Genomic DNA, 15,053 nt, shown 5'->3' with positions numbered 1-15,053 from the left:
TTGTATTGTGGTCAGAAAATGTGATTTGTGAGATCCTAAACTTTTAAATCTCTTGTGAATTATGATAGGAAGAGAGTAAAAGAGATCCGTTAGTTTACAAGGATAAGACTTGTGCACTGGAGAGGGAACGCAGGAGATGCAAATAGAAGAGAAAATACAGCACCTCAAGAGTGACCAATTCAAAAGGTTAGGAGACCAGACAAGATTTAGGAGATACATACAAAGTTTCAGACAAGAATAATTCAGACAAAAAACACAGACAAAAACTGGAGAGGAAAAGAAAGAAATTATGATTTGATTTGATCAAATGGCTAGCACAATGTTCAACTGCTAATGTCAAACAAGTTAACTCAAAATCTAAGATGGGACTTAACGAGAGGTTACAGGTTGGAATTTGATATTTCACTCATCTGTATGGGATAATAATTCCGTAATAGGAAATGAGGGTAAGGGAAGAAAAAAACATATTAAAAATAGAACCCTTAGAAACATGCATATTTAGGGCTTTCCTGGTGGCGCAGTGCTTGAGAGTCCACCTGCCGATGCAGGGGACACGGGTTTGTGCCCCGGTCCGGGAAGATCCCACATGCTGCAGAGCGGCTGGGCCTGTGAGCCATGGCCGCTGAGCCTGCGTGTCCGGAGCCTGTGCTCCACAATGGGAGAGGCCACAACAGTGAGAGGCCCGCGTACCGCAAAAAAAAAAAAAAAAAAAAAAAGCATATTTAAAAGGTGAAAAAATATATACAAATAAGGAACTGGCTATTTAGTTTTTTTAAAAGTCTTTACAAGGTTCTCCTAATTAGGCTGTTAAATTTCTAGAAACAGAAAGTACATCTAATAGAAAACTGCATCTATATTACGCAGAGAGGGGAGCCTTTCCCTTTTCTTTCATTATTCAAAAGTACCTTAAGTAGATATTCACTAATCTCTACTTCGATATAATTTCAGCTAAATGTAAAATGCTCCTGCTGAACAAAATTCTACCGCTACAGAGGGTGATTTCAAACTCTTTGGCCTAGAACTCAATGGACAAATATGTGCAATTCAAGATTCATGGTGGTATACAAAAACATTCTTACTTTTGAATTCCATATGTTCTAAAAGACACTGTATGCATATGGAAAGCATCAGCAAAGAATCCAGAACTGGAAGTAAGTACAGAAAATCTAGGGATGGTAGTGGTAGCAAATTCAATGTGTGATGCAATGATCAACGCTTAATGAACATGAGACTAGAGATAGTGGATGAGAGGCTGCTGCTCCCATGTTCCACACCCCGATACTTATGCCAGGGGTCATTAACTCCCTGTTCTAGTGCGTCGTAGATGCCAAACAAATACTGAGCACAATAACAATAAATCTGAAAGCAGATTAAACTTGGAAAAGCAACTAAGTCTATCTCAATAACATCTTGAATTTTACAAATCTATTTGGTCATGTAATTTTTCTACTTAATTTTAAGATATTGTTTATTTAGAGGAAACTTAACTCATTTATTTTTGTTCCTTTAGCTTAGCAAAACTTAATACCAGCAATTTGACACATAAAATCTTTAACATTTTTCTTTCAACCTCATATGGAAATTTGTATTATACAAAACAAAAAAGAACTCTGGAGCTTAAGCATGTCAACATAGACGTTTCTATTTTCAGTGTAAGAACTATAAAGGAAGAATATTGACTTTGAGACACTTCAAACAGACCTTCACACTGAAGATGATCTCTGAATTGTTAGAACTTTCAAGCCTTTTAGCTTATTTAATATTTTTAGATCACACCTAATTTTAAAGCATCTCCGTACTTTTGGGTAAACTTATCATCTATGTGTATTAGTTATTAGATACACCTGCAAATACATCCAAAGATGGAGTATACACTACTTTTGTCATTTTGAAGTATTTACACTATGTTCATTTATTCAACTGATATTTATTAAGCTCTTATGTTAAGCTGTTGGATGTTCATAGGTGAGAAAGGGGAAGAAGGAAACAAGCAAGTAAACAAAAACGACTATTTTAAAAGAAAATCTTCAGGAGGAAACCAACTTCGATAAGATTTTCAGGGAAGGCCCACCTGACAGCCGAGAAAGAACTGGTGGTGCAGAGAGGCTGGCTCAGAAGTGCAGGCCAAGTGAGGAAGGAGCACATGTGAAGGCTCCAAAGCAGAACCCCCTGCCCCATCCCCCTGGAGGCTGGGAGGCTGGGTGCAGTGCACGAGGAAGAGCCAGGGCAAGGCGAGGGCAGCCAGGCCGGCCAGGACATGCATGGTCTCACAAACTGGTGAGAGGCTGGAATTTCATTTGAGTGAAATGGGAAGCCACTGAAGAATTTTATGTGACATCATGAGATTGACACGTCCACAGGCCTCCTTCCCACTTCAGCATGAAGAATGGATGGGAAGCAGGCAGAAGATGAAGGAGGGGACTCTCTCAGGAGGCCAGAAATGACTGCAGCCTGGACCCCAATGATGGCTTTGGGGATGGAAAGAAGGGGATGGGATACTCACTGGAGGTGGAATCCACAGAACTTATTAATAGATTAGATGTGTGGAAAGAGGGAAAGGGAGGAATCGGGAGTGATTCCTGGGTTTCTTGCTTGGGTAATTGGGTGTAGGGTAGATCCCTTTACCAAAAATGATGTTAGTTAGGAAAAAGATAGGCTTCAGGAGAGAGAAGCAAGAGCTTTTAAAAGCGTAGGTACACATTACACTTCAGAAGTCTAAAAGAGATACAAATGCCAAAGTCAAGCTGTCAGTGGAACGGAACACAGTAATCTGGAACTAAGAGGAGATCTAAGCTAGAAACATAAATTTGGGAATTCTTACCAAAGAAATAGTTGCGGCAACATGAATAGATGAGATGCCTATGGAGAGAGTAGACAGAGAAGTAAAAGAGGACCAAGGACGAGCATCGAAGAATTCCTACACTTTTTAGGACAGGCATAGGACGAGAAATCTCCAAAGGCAGAAGTAGGAAGAAGACTACGAGTGGGAACGCCATGAAGTCAGAGAGAGGCACGGCAAGGGAAGACCTGTCCACCCTGCAAAGTGCTACGGAGACGAACCTGGAGACCACCGGCAACCTTGGCAGGACAACTACAGCTTCCTTGAGAAAGCAGACGTTGAAGTGGAGTGGGATAGTAACAGCAGACCCGTACACGCTCAGAGTATCTAGAACAGCACTTCAATAACAATAAAACAAGATTTGAGTCCAAATGTGCTAAAAATATAAATAGCAATCCTATAGTTAACACACGCAGAAGAACACCACAAATTTATTTAATACCTTCAGGTTCCAGTCACTGTGTCAGGTGGTTCCTGAATGAAAAAAAGCCAGGCGGCCGGCTGTCCTGCCATACCGCCCTGTACGGGGAAAGGCTCTGGGAGAGCCACCAGCCAGACACAGCACTGAGGCACCTGCCTATGATGGGCCTGCCATTATCATAGGGCTTAGGATTGAGTAAATCCTTGCCCCAAGGAATTCAGGGGAAGAAAAGAGAAATGTACATAGGTAATTATAAAGCACTGTAACACTTTTCATATGAAATTTATAACATATTGTATAGACAGGGCATTGCAGGAGAAGGGAGATGTTTGTGGTGATAAGCTGGGGTCAGAGGCGGCCTTCTAGAGTACCTGATCTCCAATTAAAGGGAAAGATGGACAGCCTCATGGAAGACAGAGGGCAGTCAGGAGGAGAGGGGTTATTTGAGCAGAAGGAACTGGACAGCCTTAGCAAGATACAGCAGCAGCATGTTGTGTGCGGGTTAATTAAAGCACCTCCAAGAACAGAATAAGGTGAAAGCTAAGGAAAGAGGGAGAAATTTTACCAGGGACCTACAGAGTCTTATATTTCACAATAAAAGGGTTACGATATCATCCTATAGGGATGGAGGTGCAGAGCACTTAAAATGTTCCAAATAGGGAGGGGCATGTTATTCAGGCTTGTGTTTTACATAGATTGTTCTGGCCGCTGTGTGGGGATGGATCTGAAAATAGTAACACTAAAGTCAGAGGGAACAGTTACGAGGCTGCTTCAGTAGTTTAGTGAAAGATGATCAGAGATTGAACTTAAAATGTGGTAAGAGGATGGAGAAGAGGGGATTGATTCAGAAATACATATGAGTAGAAATCGAGATGGCTGGATGGCCAACTGGATGCGGAGAAAAAGAAAAGACTAAGAAGATCAATGGATCCACAAGTGAAATAGAATACTTAAGAAAAAAAGCAGGTTTGGAGAAAGGATGATGAGTTCTGTTTTGGACCCAGTGAGTTTGAAGTTCACAGGAACATGTGAGTGCGTATATATCCAACAGGCAGCTGTGTGTATGAGTCTGAATTTCAGAGGAGAGGTTTGAATCAAAGACACCTTTTTTTTTGGAAATAGCTTCACTGAGGTGTAACTCACACGCAAAAAGTCACGAATTTACATCTGGTGAGTATTAGTAAATGCATACAGTCTCGTAACCACCAGCACAATCAAGATACAGATTACCATCAGCCCCCATAAGTTCCCTCCTGTCTTTTGGAAACACCATTTGGAGAGTCATCGGTAAAAGGTGGTGGTTGAAACCCTGGGAGTGGATGAGGCCACGTGAGGCTGGGGGGGGTGTCGGGTCAGTAGAGTGACAGTAGCAACGGGGACACTATCTTGCAGAAGCAGGTAGAGGACAGAGAGGGCTACAGAACATTCAAAGAGGCACAAAGGGAAACAGGAAGGAAGAGGTTCAGTTAGGAGGGAATGACCAACAGGGATAAGTAGAGAAGCAGGTAAACTACGATAAATTCTCTTTAAAAAAAACCAAAAGCATTACATCAGTCCACTAGGTCGGTAGAGATCTTAGAACAGTCAGTTGAGGTGCAGCAATAGAAGCAGAAGATCCCTTGCAGTGGGTGGAGGAAGTGAATGACAAGAGAAAATAAGACTGCTACACCGAGAGGATTTTATGGAAAGGACAAGGATGAGGTTGCAGCTAGAGGAAAGTGCCAGTGGAATTACGAAAAGAGAGTCTTGAGTCTGGAGTTGGGAGACCTGGATTCTCGGAGTCTCTTGTTTACCACTTAGTAACTGTGTGACCTTAGACCGATCTCAATTTATGTGGGTCTGTTTTGTTGTCTGTAAAATAAGGCAGCTTAATCAGATGATCTCCACTGTCCCTTCTATCTTTGATTCTGTGGCACCGTACAGGCATCTAGAAACATGGAGATAATTTGTAACCCTTGTAAGAGCAATTTCAACAGAATCGTGGGGATGATGTGAATTGAAATGTGAATATACAATCCCTGAGAGAAATCTGGATATGAAGGATCTTAAGGAAGCCATGGCAGATGGACACATGTTTCCAATATCATCATGAGACAACATTTTGAGGTCCACATAGGGCAGCACCTGACCAGGGGGCCAAGCCAGTGTCAACGAACTCCAGAAGAAGGACTAACATTTATTCAACACATAGTAAATGTCAGTAAGTCTGCGAGGTGTTTCACGTGTGGAAAAAGCTAGATGTCCAGTGTTCTTTCTCTCTCAAATTCTCTCTACCATTTATGGAATCACTGCAGGTACAAGTTTATATCATAGTCAACCTTTGAGGAGGAAACAGAAATGATTAGGTTCCCCCAAATATTTTATTCAAAACAAAGTCTCCATGGCAAATTTAGATTAATAGTTATAGAATTTTGGTACAAAGAGAACATTTTTCACAAATTCAGAAATCAGCATGCAGAAGAAATGGGAGTTCAAATTCAGATCTTCTGTCTTCAATTCCAAATTTCTCCATCATATGACAGCTACCTAATATTATTCTTCTTTAATTGTCATATGCCCAGGCTTTCATCTATTTCTTGGATTATATGGGTTTATATCGTACTTATCCTTCCCTAGATTATATCTAAATCCCTTTTAAATAGGTACTCTAGTCTCGACCGAGTAACATTCTTTTCAGTCTTTGAAGGATGCATTCCAGCATCTATCAATACCCTTATGTGACTGTAAGTCATAGCCCAGAAAAATCTAATCTGGTTCTTGACAACATCTAGGTACTCAGGTTTTATTCTCTTCTTTTCTCTTCTGAAGCCTCAATCCTCAGCAAGAAGAAGAGACGAAAATACCACCTACATTGCTAAGTCCTTCAGTTCCTACCTAGGACATCTAAGCCAATGGACATACATGTGATACTTCTTTTTTGTGATAAAGTTTAGTTCCACATGGCATGCCTGTCTTTTGGCAAAGTCTTATGTAATAACTTCGCCTTTACTGCCACTGGTGAAAAATTTACACAATACTCACAATGAGAGGTCATAGAAGCTTAACTTGGCTAACAAAAAATGGGAACAAATTAATATTTATTATATGTCTTTTTCTTGCCGATGCAATCTTTTTAGGCTCCTTTTCGTAAAACTTTACATATGTTTAGATAATTTTCTATGTCAAGTCCAAATAGTATGGTCTACTTTACATTTTTTATGGTACAGAGTATCAGAAAGGAAGTGGGCACATAGAATTTTATGACAAATAGTATAATAAAGAAAAAATAGTAACAATGGTGAAAATGTTGAATAGATTAGTGTACTGTTAAGGCACAAAGAAAAAATGTACAACTGAATCTTAATATCTGGTCAATTAAGGACACGGCTACAAGTTACTGATCAGATTTAATAAGGAGGTACTCTTTTGCATGGAGTCATTTTTCACCCTCAGTAGCAGGTGCTTAAAAAACACTATTGTAAGAATTAAAATTAAAAAGTACTTTAAAGTACTTTATATATTATTTTATGTAAGTGAAGCATATAGTTAAGCTTTATAAATTATCGTTAAGATTTTAGGTATAATTGAAGACTTGACCATCCCTTAAAGATAAACTTTTTCCTAATCAACTCTAACCAAATTAACAGATAAAGACTATCTGTATGTCCTCCTTCATTTTTAAAATATTTCACCTCAAATGGTATTATAATATAGAGCAATTTAGAAATATCAGAAAATCTAAACCATGAACAGATAAGAAGAAACAGGCACTTGCCTCTCCATAAATCTACTAAGACACAAAAGCTAGATTTTGCTTGGTTTTAAATGCACACATACCACCACAGTCACAAACACACACACACTCACATACAGAGATTCATTTTAAACACCTTTTATATACTATTTAAATTAAACCTGAATATAAAAACTCTTCTATATATGTTAAGCAGAACAAGACAAAAGAAAGGAATAATTTTCTGCATAAACTTTTTAAGAATACTTGTTCAAAAGCATTTAAAAATAAAACATTTGGGGGAGATTTGGGGAAATGCGAATATAGATTTATAGATGATAGTATGGATTTCTTTAATTTCTTTAGTTGATTTCAATAATTGCCTGAGTTAATGATATTGTGGTTAAATAGGAAAATGCCCTTTTTCTTCGGAGATAACGTTATCTTCAACTTACTTTCATGTAGCTCAGGTTAATTAAAAAGGTTGCAAAGAGAGAGAAAAATGTAACAAAATGTTCATAACTGATAAACCTGTGACATGGATACACGGACACATACATACGTTCACTGTGTTATTCCTTTAACTTTTCCATAAGTTTAAACATTTTTGAGATAAAAAGTTGGAAAAAGTAATTCATTTCATATGATTACAACTAGAAATATTTGTTTCAAAAGAAGTGATCTGATCCAACACATGAGTCATGAACCATTATCAAAACAAGGTTCTTCCAGTTTGAAAGGATTTTGTCTATTTAGATGAGAGAAAGGTGCGGATTTACTTGAGGAGGAGAGAAGGGAAGGCAGCTTCAAAGTTTGGGAGTTTGCCCGTCACACAGATGCACATTTCAGGAGGATGGGCTCTGCGTTCGTCTTCTCAGCCTTCCCCTACTAGCTGAGTGATGGCTATCTGCAGGGAGATGCAGGGGGACCTTGGAGAGGGTGTGAGTGCAGAGACAAGATAAGGAAAAGGCAGTGACCCCAGACTGAAGGGAGATAGGTCTCCCCGGGGTTTTCATTTGGATGGATCTCCAGATAGGGGCAGGTAGGGAAGGGGAGAGAGCTATTAGACACCAGGTGATAAAGCATAAAGAAATTATAATAAAATGAGCCATCCTCTGCTCAGCGTCAAGGAATGATGACTTACAAAACTATTTCACTGTAAATGAACTTGTTTTTCAGACTCATTATGCGAAAAAAGACCCAAAACGACTCTTCAACTAAGAAAAAAAACCAAAACATGTTCACTTTGAAACCCAAACCCAGAGAGCGAAGACTTGGGGAGAGTGCCTTTAAAACGAATGTTGACCGTGTGGCGCTTAATAAATGTAGGGGCTTTGAAAAACTCCTGTTGTGAGAAACATCTTCCTCACTACCCAGAAGACAAAGAGAAACAGTGAGTGTTGACAACACGGTATTAAAAAGCCAGCCCTACCCAATTTGTTATCCACAAACATATATATTCTTTTTAATTTACTCTAAGCCAGAGTGTTGGCTCATAGCATTTTACTTTTATGTCATTATCTCTCTGCCATACACACAAGTCATAGCTGGGGATTTCAACTCGCAGTGAAGCTACACTGAGATTCCAGATCTCAGGTAGTGTTGGCATGAGTGCAGGTCTCTTCAGTCATAGAGAAGACAATATCCTAGGGAGTCTGGAATTAGTCCTATTTTGCACCATTCAAGCCAAAATGCTGCTTATCAAGAAGCAATTGCTAGCTAATGGCTATGGGGGAAAAACCACCACTGCATTTTGATCCAAACATCTCTCGGCACCTGACAATAATTAAAGCTGAGCAAAGGGTAAACGTAAAGTGGAGACAGATTCTCGAGGAGGTTAAAGAGAAACATTAAAAAGGCGAGTTTACCTCATCCGACTGGGAGGGGCTGATTCTGGGCATGGGCGATACTTGCGGCGTTTTCAACTGCGTGCTGTTGCCATCTGCCACCAGCTCTCGGTGGACCGTTTGGATGTGGTTCTGGAGTTCACTTTCAGACTCAAACTTAACGTTGCAGCTGGAACAGCGCGTCTTCAGCGCCCCGGCCTTGCCCTTACCCTCCATGGCACTCAGGTTCTCATTCTGGCCCAGGCCTGGTCTACTCGTGCCGGGAGGGACGCTGATGCCCGGGCTCCCGCTCTTACTGAGATTCACGCAGCCGGCACACAGACCATATGGCAGGCCGTTGATGTCAAGTTTCACCAGATCTTGCTTGGAACGGAATTCCTTGAGGCAGGACGCGCACTTGTACAGTTTGGGGACATGCTGGCCACGCCCCGTGGTCTGGACCGCAGACCCGTTGCCCGTCTTTTGCATGTGGAACGTCCCGTGGATTTTGAGTTCTAAGGTGGAGGTCACCGTCTGCATGCAGACCACACAGCGAAATCCCGTCAGGGAATTCCTCAGGTCGGGGTGCATTTGGCAATGCTCTAGAAACTCCTCTTCGCTCTGGAGCGGCATCTTGCAGATGCGGCAGTTTCCGGTATCGAGGCTCTTACTGTGCGTGACTTTGTGTTCGGTCAGAGTCAAGAGGGAGGGGAAGCGCTCCCCACAGATGGGGCACATGTAGTGTTTGACGGGGCCCAGGTGGGTCTGCATGTGTTCCCGGAGGCCGTTTTCCGAGAAAAAGGTTCGAGAGCACACGTTGCACTTGTAGTTGCCTTTGATGAGCTCGGCTTTCTTCTTCACAATGGCGCTCTCCCCGGGCCGGATGTTGTGGTCCCGCAGCTGGTGGTTCTGCAGCAGGGTCTCCATGGTGTAGGCCGCCCCGCAGATGTCACAGCCGTACATGGGCTCCGAGGTGTCCACGTCCTCCTCGCTCCCGTCGTGGCTGTTGTGGGACTCCTGGCTGTTGGTCAGCAGGGTCTGCAGCTCCACCTCCTCTTTCTGCGCCTGCTCCGAGGCCCCGTTGGCGCCGCAATTAGGCGTCTTGGCGTCAAACACGCAGTGCTTCTCCCGCAGGTGTTTCTCCAGCAGGATGATGGCGTGGAAGGCTTTGCTGCAGAACTTGCAGTTGTACTTCTTGCTGTGGGTGGTGATGTGGCACTGCAGCTCCACCTCGGTGCCGAAGGACTCGCCGCAGAAGATGCACTTGTGCACTTTGCCCTGGTTCTCCAGGTGGTTGTGCTTCACGTGCAGCTGCAGGTCTGTCTCGTTGCGGAAGTCCCAGTTGCAGGACGTGCAGCGGTAGACTTTCTTCTCATTACTGTGCTTCACGGCCAAGTGGAGCTGAATGGAGACCTTCGAGTCGAAAACTTCTTGACAGAGGGTGCAGCGGAAGAAGACGAAGGTGTGCATGTCCAGCAGGTGTTTCTGAAGGTCGTCCACTGACGTGAACTGCTTGTCACAACTCTCGCAGATGTAGTACGTGGAGGTGATCATAAAATGAATGGTGACGTGCTTCAGCAGGGATTCTTGGTTGGGGAACTCCTTGTTGCACTGAGGACAGGTCAGTTTTGGTAGCACGGTGTCGAGATGAGTTTTCAGGTGAGTCTGAAAGCCGTCCAGGGACGTGTACTTAGCACCACACTGATTACAGATATACTCTCCCGCTGGCCGCGCAGGCGCACCTCCGACCGCCTGCATCATCTTAAGAGATGTCTGCTCTATGGCCACAGGAGAGAGGGGGCTCAAGGCCCTGGATTTCTTCCCGTTGTGAATATAATTCAGGGCCAAGGGAATGTTTTTATGATTCTCTTTGATGTGCTTGTTCAGTTTAAGAACGCTGTTGAATATTGGAGAATTCGTACAATAGGAACAAGAATAGACTTCTACGACTGGTTCTTTTGGAGTCCCGAGCACTGGAGACCCAAATCGGGAGCCACTGAGGTCACAGTGGACCTGCCTTATATGCTCTTCAAGGGAAGAGTCAGTGAGGAACCCCATGTAGCAATGGGGACAGAAAAAAGCGTTGCTGTCCTTAGCCGCAGGGTTGGCAAATCCGTGAGAACATCGGATGTGTTCCTGAAGGGTGTTGAGGTCATTGACAACTTCGGAGCAGAAGTTGCACTGGTAGACGATGGCAGGCATGGCAGAAACGATCAGACCTGGGTCCTGAGCTTCGTGCACTTGCTTAAGATGTTCATTGAGGTTATAGAGGGAGGGCAACACCTCCAAGCAATACTGACAAATGTGGGCCTGCTCTGGCTTATCTAAATGCATAGTTTTCAGGTGAATCTGCAGAACCGCCAGACTCGAAAACAACTGCTTGTTGCAGTAAATACAGCTGTAGGTGACTTTTGCCTGTTTACTCGAGGGGACGGTCATGTCCGGGGTTTGCTGAGAGGCCCGCTTCCTCCCTCGACTCTTGGGGATTGGCGGGGCGGCTTCCACCATGGTCGAGCTGTCCACTGAGAGGTTGGAGTCCGGAGTCGTGCTGGACACGGAGGTGTAGCCCACCGTGACCAGGGAAGGGCTGTTGCTGTGGTTGCATGACTCCGGTTGCTGGTGACTATCCATGTGGCTGTACAGTTCCTCGACGGTGTGGAAGCTCTCGGAGCAGATGGTGCAGGAGTTCTTCTTCTCCCCGCCGTGCATCTGCTCCATGTGGTTCATCAGGGAGGTCTCCTCCACAAAGAGCTCGTGGCAGTAGACACACTGGAGGGCCGCCCGGTCCTCGTTCGGGGAGCACTCGGGGTGGCACTCTGCAATGTGCTTCTGGAGGTCTTCCGGGAAGTCAAAGCCTTCCTCGCACTGACTGCACTTCTGAGTGTCCTTCATCTTCCAGTCCTCCATCCTGGAACCGGACTGGGAGCCGTCCTTGTTCCTTTCGTGAACCTGCATGTGTCCGTGTAAGGAACTAGAGGACAGGAACCCACGGCGACAAATGGCACATTTATATGGCTTGTTGGACGTGTGAGTCTTTAAGTGGATCTTGAGGTGATCACTTCTGGAGAACGCGGCATCGCATTCGCTGCAGTGGTACTTCTTGTCCCCAGTGTGGAGTTTGATGTGGCGATCTCGGCTCCGCTTGTGTTTGAACAGCCTACTGCAGTAAGTGCATTTGAAAGGCAGCTTGTCGCTGTGACTCTGCTCATGGTGCTTTAGGTAGCTGAGACGGCTGAACGACTTGTCACAGAATTGGCATGGATAAGGGAGTCCAGGGCCACCTTCTTCCTCTCCAAAATCGCAACCTTCTCCGTGGCTGGGGGAAGTCTGGTCCTTGCTCGAAGGTGAGGAAGCCGGCCAGGAGCAAGTGGGGTCATCTTCCACATCCACTCCATCTGCAACAAAAAGCATCGGAACGTTTCATTTTCCGTGTTGAGAGTTCAAGAGTGAGTTTACTGTACCACTGTGAGTGTACTGTACACAGGGTGGGACCAACAAGAACCTTTCAGGGAAAAAAAAAAAGGAGAGAATATTTGAGTGGAACACTTTCAAATCTGAACCCCAAGCTTTTCTTCTGCATTTACTTTTCACTGGATTGTAAAATATAAAAAGATATTAAATAGTTCTGTGCCTAAATTACCCTTTTATTACTTTTTATCATTCTTCTTTAGAAGCAAGGTATGTATTATGCATTGACAATTTTATTAAAATGCAGCTTTTAATATATTTAATGTTTCTTTTGTGTTCATTCTAAAATGATTTGCATATTATGTGAGCATCTGAAGGACCAAATGAAAAGAGGAAATATTACAGGAATGATTTAAAATTAATGCAGTCAACCCAGATGTCTAATATTTAATAAAATATTCCCTCTGAATTTTGCTTGTTTTTATATAAAAAGGCAATTCTGAAGACCAGAATCTTTTATGGGCTTCTTATTGATACAGACCTTATTGCATGCAGCAAAACAATATTAAAAAGTAAGCACATGAAAGAAGACAGAAGACACAATAATAATTATGTCTTGTGTAATAAAAGGCAACCAGGACTTCTTCAATAACTGTAAGATTCGAATAGCATAGGCCAGAAAATGGATTATTAGATGTTAGAAGGGTACTGCTAGATATTACGTGTAGCTAGGATCCGCCAGGATCAAGAAAAAAATGAGTTTCACAAGGGCCAGATTGTAATAGTGTATTTTGTTTGGAAAGTTCAAGAGGTGGCCCACCATTTCTTCCTTTTGCAAAAGCTTCAGCAGCATGAACTTCCTTAGCCAAACAGGACCTGCACTTTGAGGTGAGCAGAGACAAAGCAACTTGTGAAAAACTGGAAACAGGAAAAGTGATAAATGATTATGCTAAATGCTGAAAGATTTATGGGTAACAAAGAGAAGACAAACAAGCCTGAAAGCCAGATATAATCTTAGCAAGTTATCCATAAAGTAACTCTGCTTTATATTAGGCGGTTTTTTAACCACGTTTGTAGCTAGTGTACACTCTTCCTTCTGTCACTTTCTTAATATTCAAGTGGAAAATGAGACCTTCTCAAGTAGGTTGTAAAACCTCTTTCTGGCTTTTCAAAACAATCTATCATTCAGGATCGGAAGACATTGTAAAAGCTTTTCATTCTCCAAAGGAGCCAGATTTTTCATAAAGGCAGACGAGTAAAGACCATGGAGTGTGCCTGGTGGAGACAGTGATTCTATTAGAATAGTAGGTTCAATTAGAATATTATTGGGGTATTCTAATAAGATGCAACTAGAATATGATCAAATACATTTTCAAATTCTTCAAAGCTAAAGTTCACTAGCAAGCTATATTATTAACACAAAAGTAGAAACTGGCAAGCATTATGTAAACAAATTCCACGTCTGCTTTCTTTAAGGTAACAAGATTTTACTAGATTATCAACCTCTTGCTTATCCACAGGAAACAGATGAGGATCATTCCTTTCCTGCATCTAGAAACTGATGACAACACCATCTCACTATCAATGCCAGATGGCAACCATCTAACTCTGAGAAAACAACCAAACACCATTCCTGGATCCCTGCCCACTGCAACAGAGCTTCGCAATACAAGTTGAAAACCACATGATTTTGCATCCTCATTTATATACGTCTATAACCTAACGTGTTTCCAGCATAAGAAAGAGTCTGACAATTGTGGGTGTGATTTCAATTTAAGGGTGAATACACATAAAGAATATATGCAGATAAACTCATCACCTAACATACAGAGAGACAATTTTGAAAAATTAAAAACAAAAACTTCAATGATGGTCTAGCTTTTCCCTTAAAAGACATAAGCTATCTAAGGCTGGTAGCACTAAAACAAACCAAAGTTTGGAAATATTTCCCCTAATTAAAAAGTTTACTCTCTATTAAATTTGCTCAGCATTCTAAGAAGAAAATCTACCACTTTCCACACATTCCTTGTTTAGGCTTACATCCTGTTGTTTCACTTAAAAATATTCTCAAACACATCATCTCATTTGTACAGTTGGGGAAAACAATGAATCAGAATTTGTCATGCATCTAGACTGAAAGAACAGAACTACTGAGCCTGAAAATTCAGCAAGTGAATTTATTATTAAATTGCAGATTATGCCCAGGCATGATACATCATTATACAAATGCACCAAGAATTATTGAGCAATAGACCATTATAAACATGACACCACGCTTAAATCAGGTTCTCGTCTGTGGGCCATGCCTGACTATACCTCTTACATACCTGTTCTCCTAAGCTTATAAATTTCAAATATAGTCAAGTGAGCTGAGGGTCAGGATCAAGTTTTTACTCAAACCAAGATTCAAGGGAACTAGAAATCTTCTCTTCACTCTCTTTCCTGTCCCTATTACTTGGTCTTGGGATAAAGAGGACGTGATAATCAAAGATGATGTGTCTTTGTAACTGAGATACACGGAAATCACCTACCGGCTTCCTAATTAGGGCTTAGGCTGCGGGATTGAGGGACACTCAGCAGAAGTAAAAAGTTTGAGCAGGGAATGCTACTTTTAGAGAAATAAGCAAAGGTTTCACGAAAGGCTGATTTCTGTTTTAAAATCTAAATTGTAAAACGCTCATTTGCTAGTGTTGTAAGTGGGCCTTTTCTCCCTGGGATGCACAAGGAACTCACTGACAAGACTCCCAGGGGTGTTGATCCATGCTCTAAGGGTATCAGAATCTCCCCAGACTTTTGTGGTGTGGTGGTGTTGCCAACATTCTCCGAGGTCTACCCAAGTCTTTGAAA

General features: G+C 42.3%; 1 protein-coding gene across 1 annotated transcript in view; it reads right to left on the bottom strand.

Moving 5' to 3' along the window:
- Nucleotides 1-15,053, bottom strand: part of ZNF521 (zinc finger protein 521) — a gene marked incomplete at its 3' end in the record, with an annotated part of 256,271 nt that overhangs the window by 127,379 nt on the left and 113,839 nt on the right. Inside the window, 1 exon segment of the mRNA XM_082853714.1 lies at nucleotides 8,841-12,193. Within this exon segment, the coding sequence (XP_082709840.1) occupies nucleotides 8,841-12,193 (3,353 nt within the window).

The sequence above is a fragment of the Leucopleurus acutus genome (assembly GCF_964270905.1).
Source record: "Leucopleurus acutus genome assembly, chromosome: 13".
Lineage (NCBI taxonomy): Eukaryota > Metazoa > Chordata > Mammalia > Artiodactyla > Delphinidae > Leucopleurus > Leucopleurus acutus.
The sequence above is the reverse complement of the archived record's forward strand: the minus strand, read 5'-3'. Positions and strand labels throughout refer to the sequence as shown.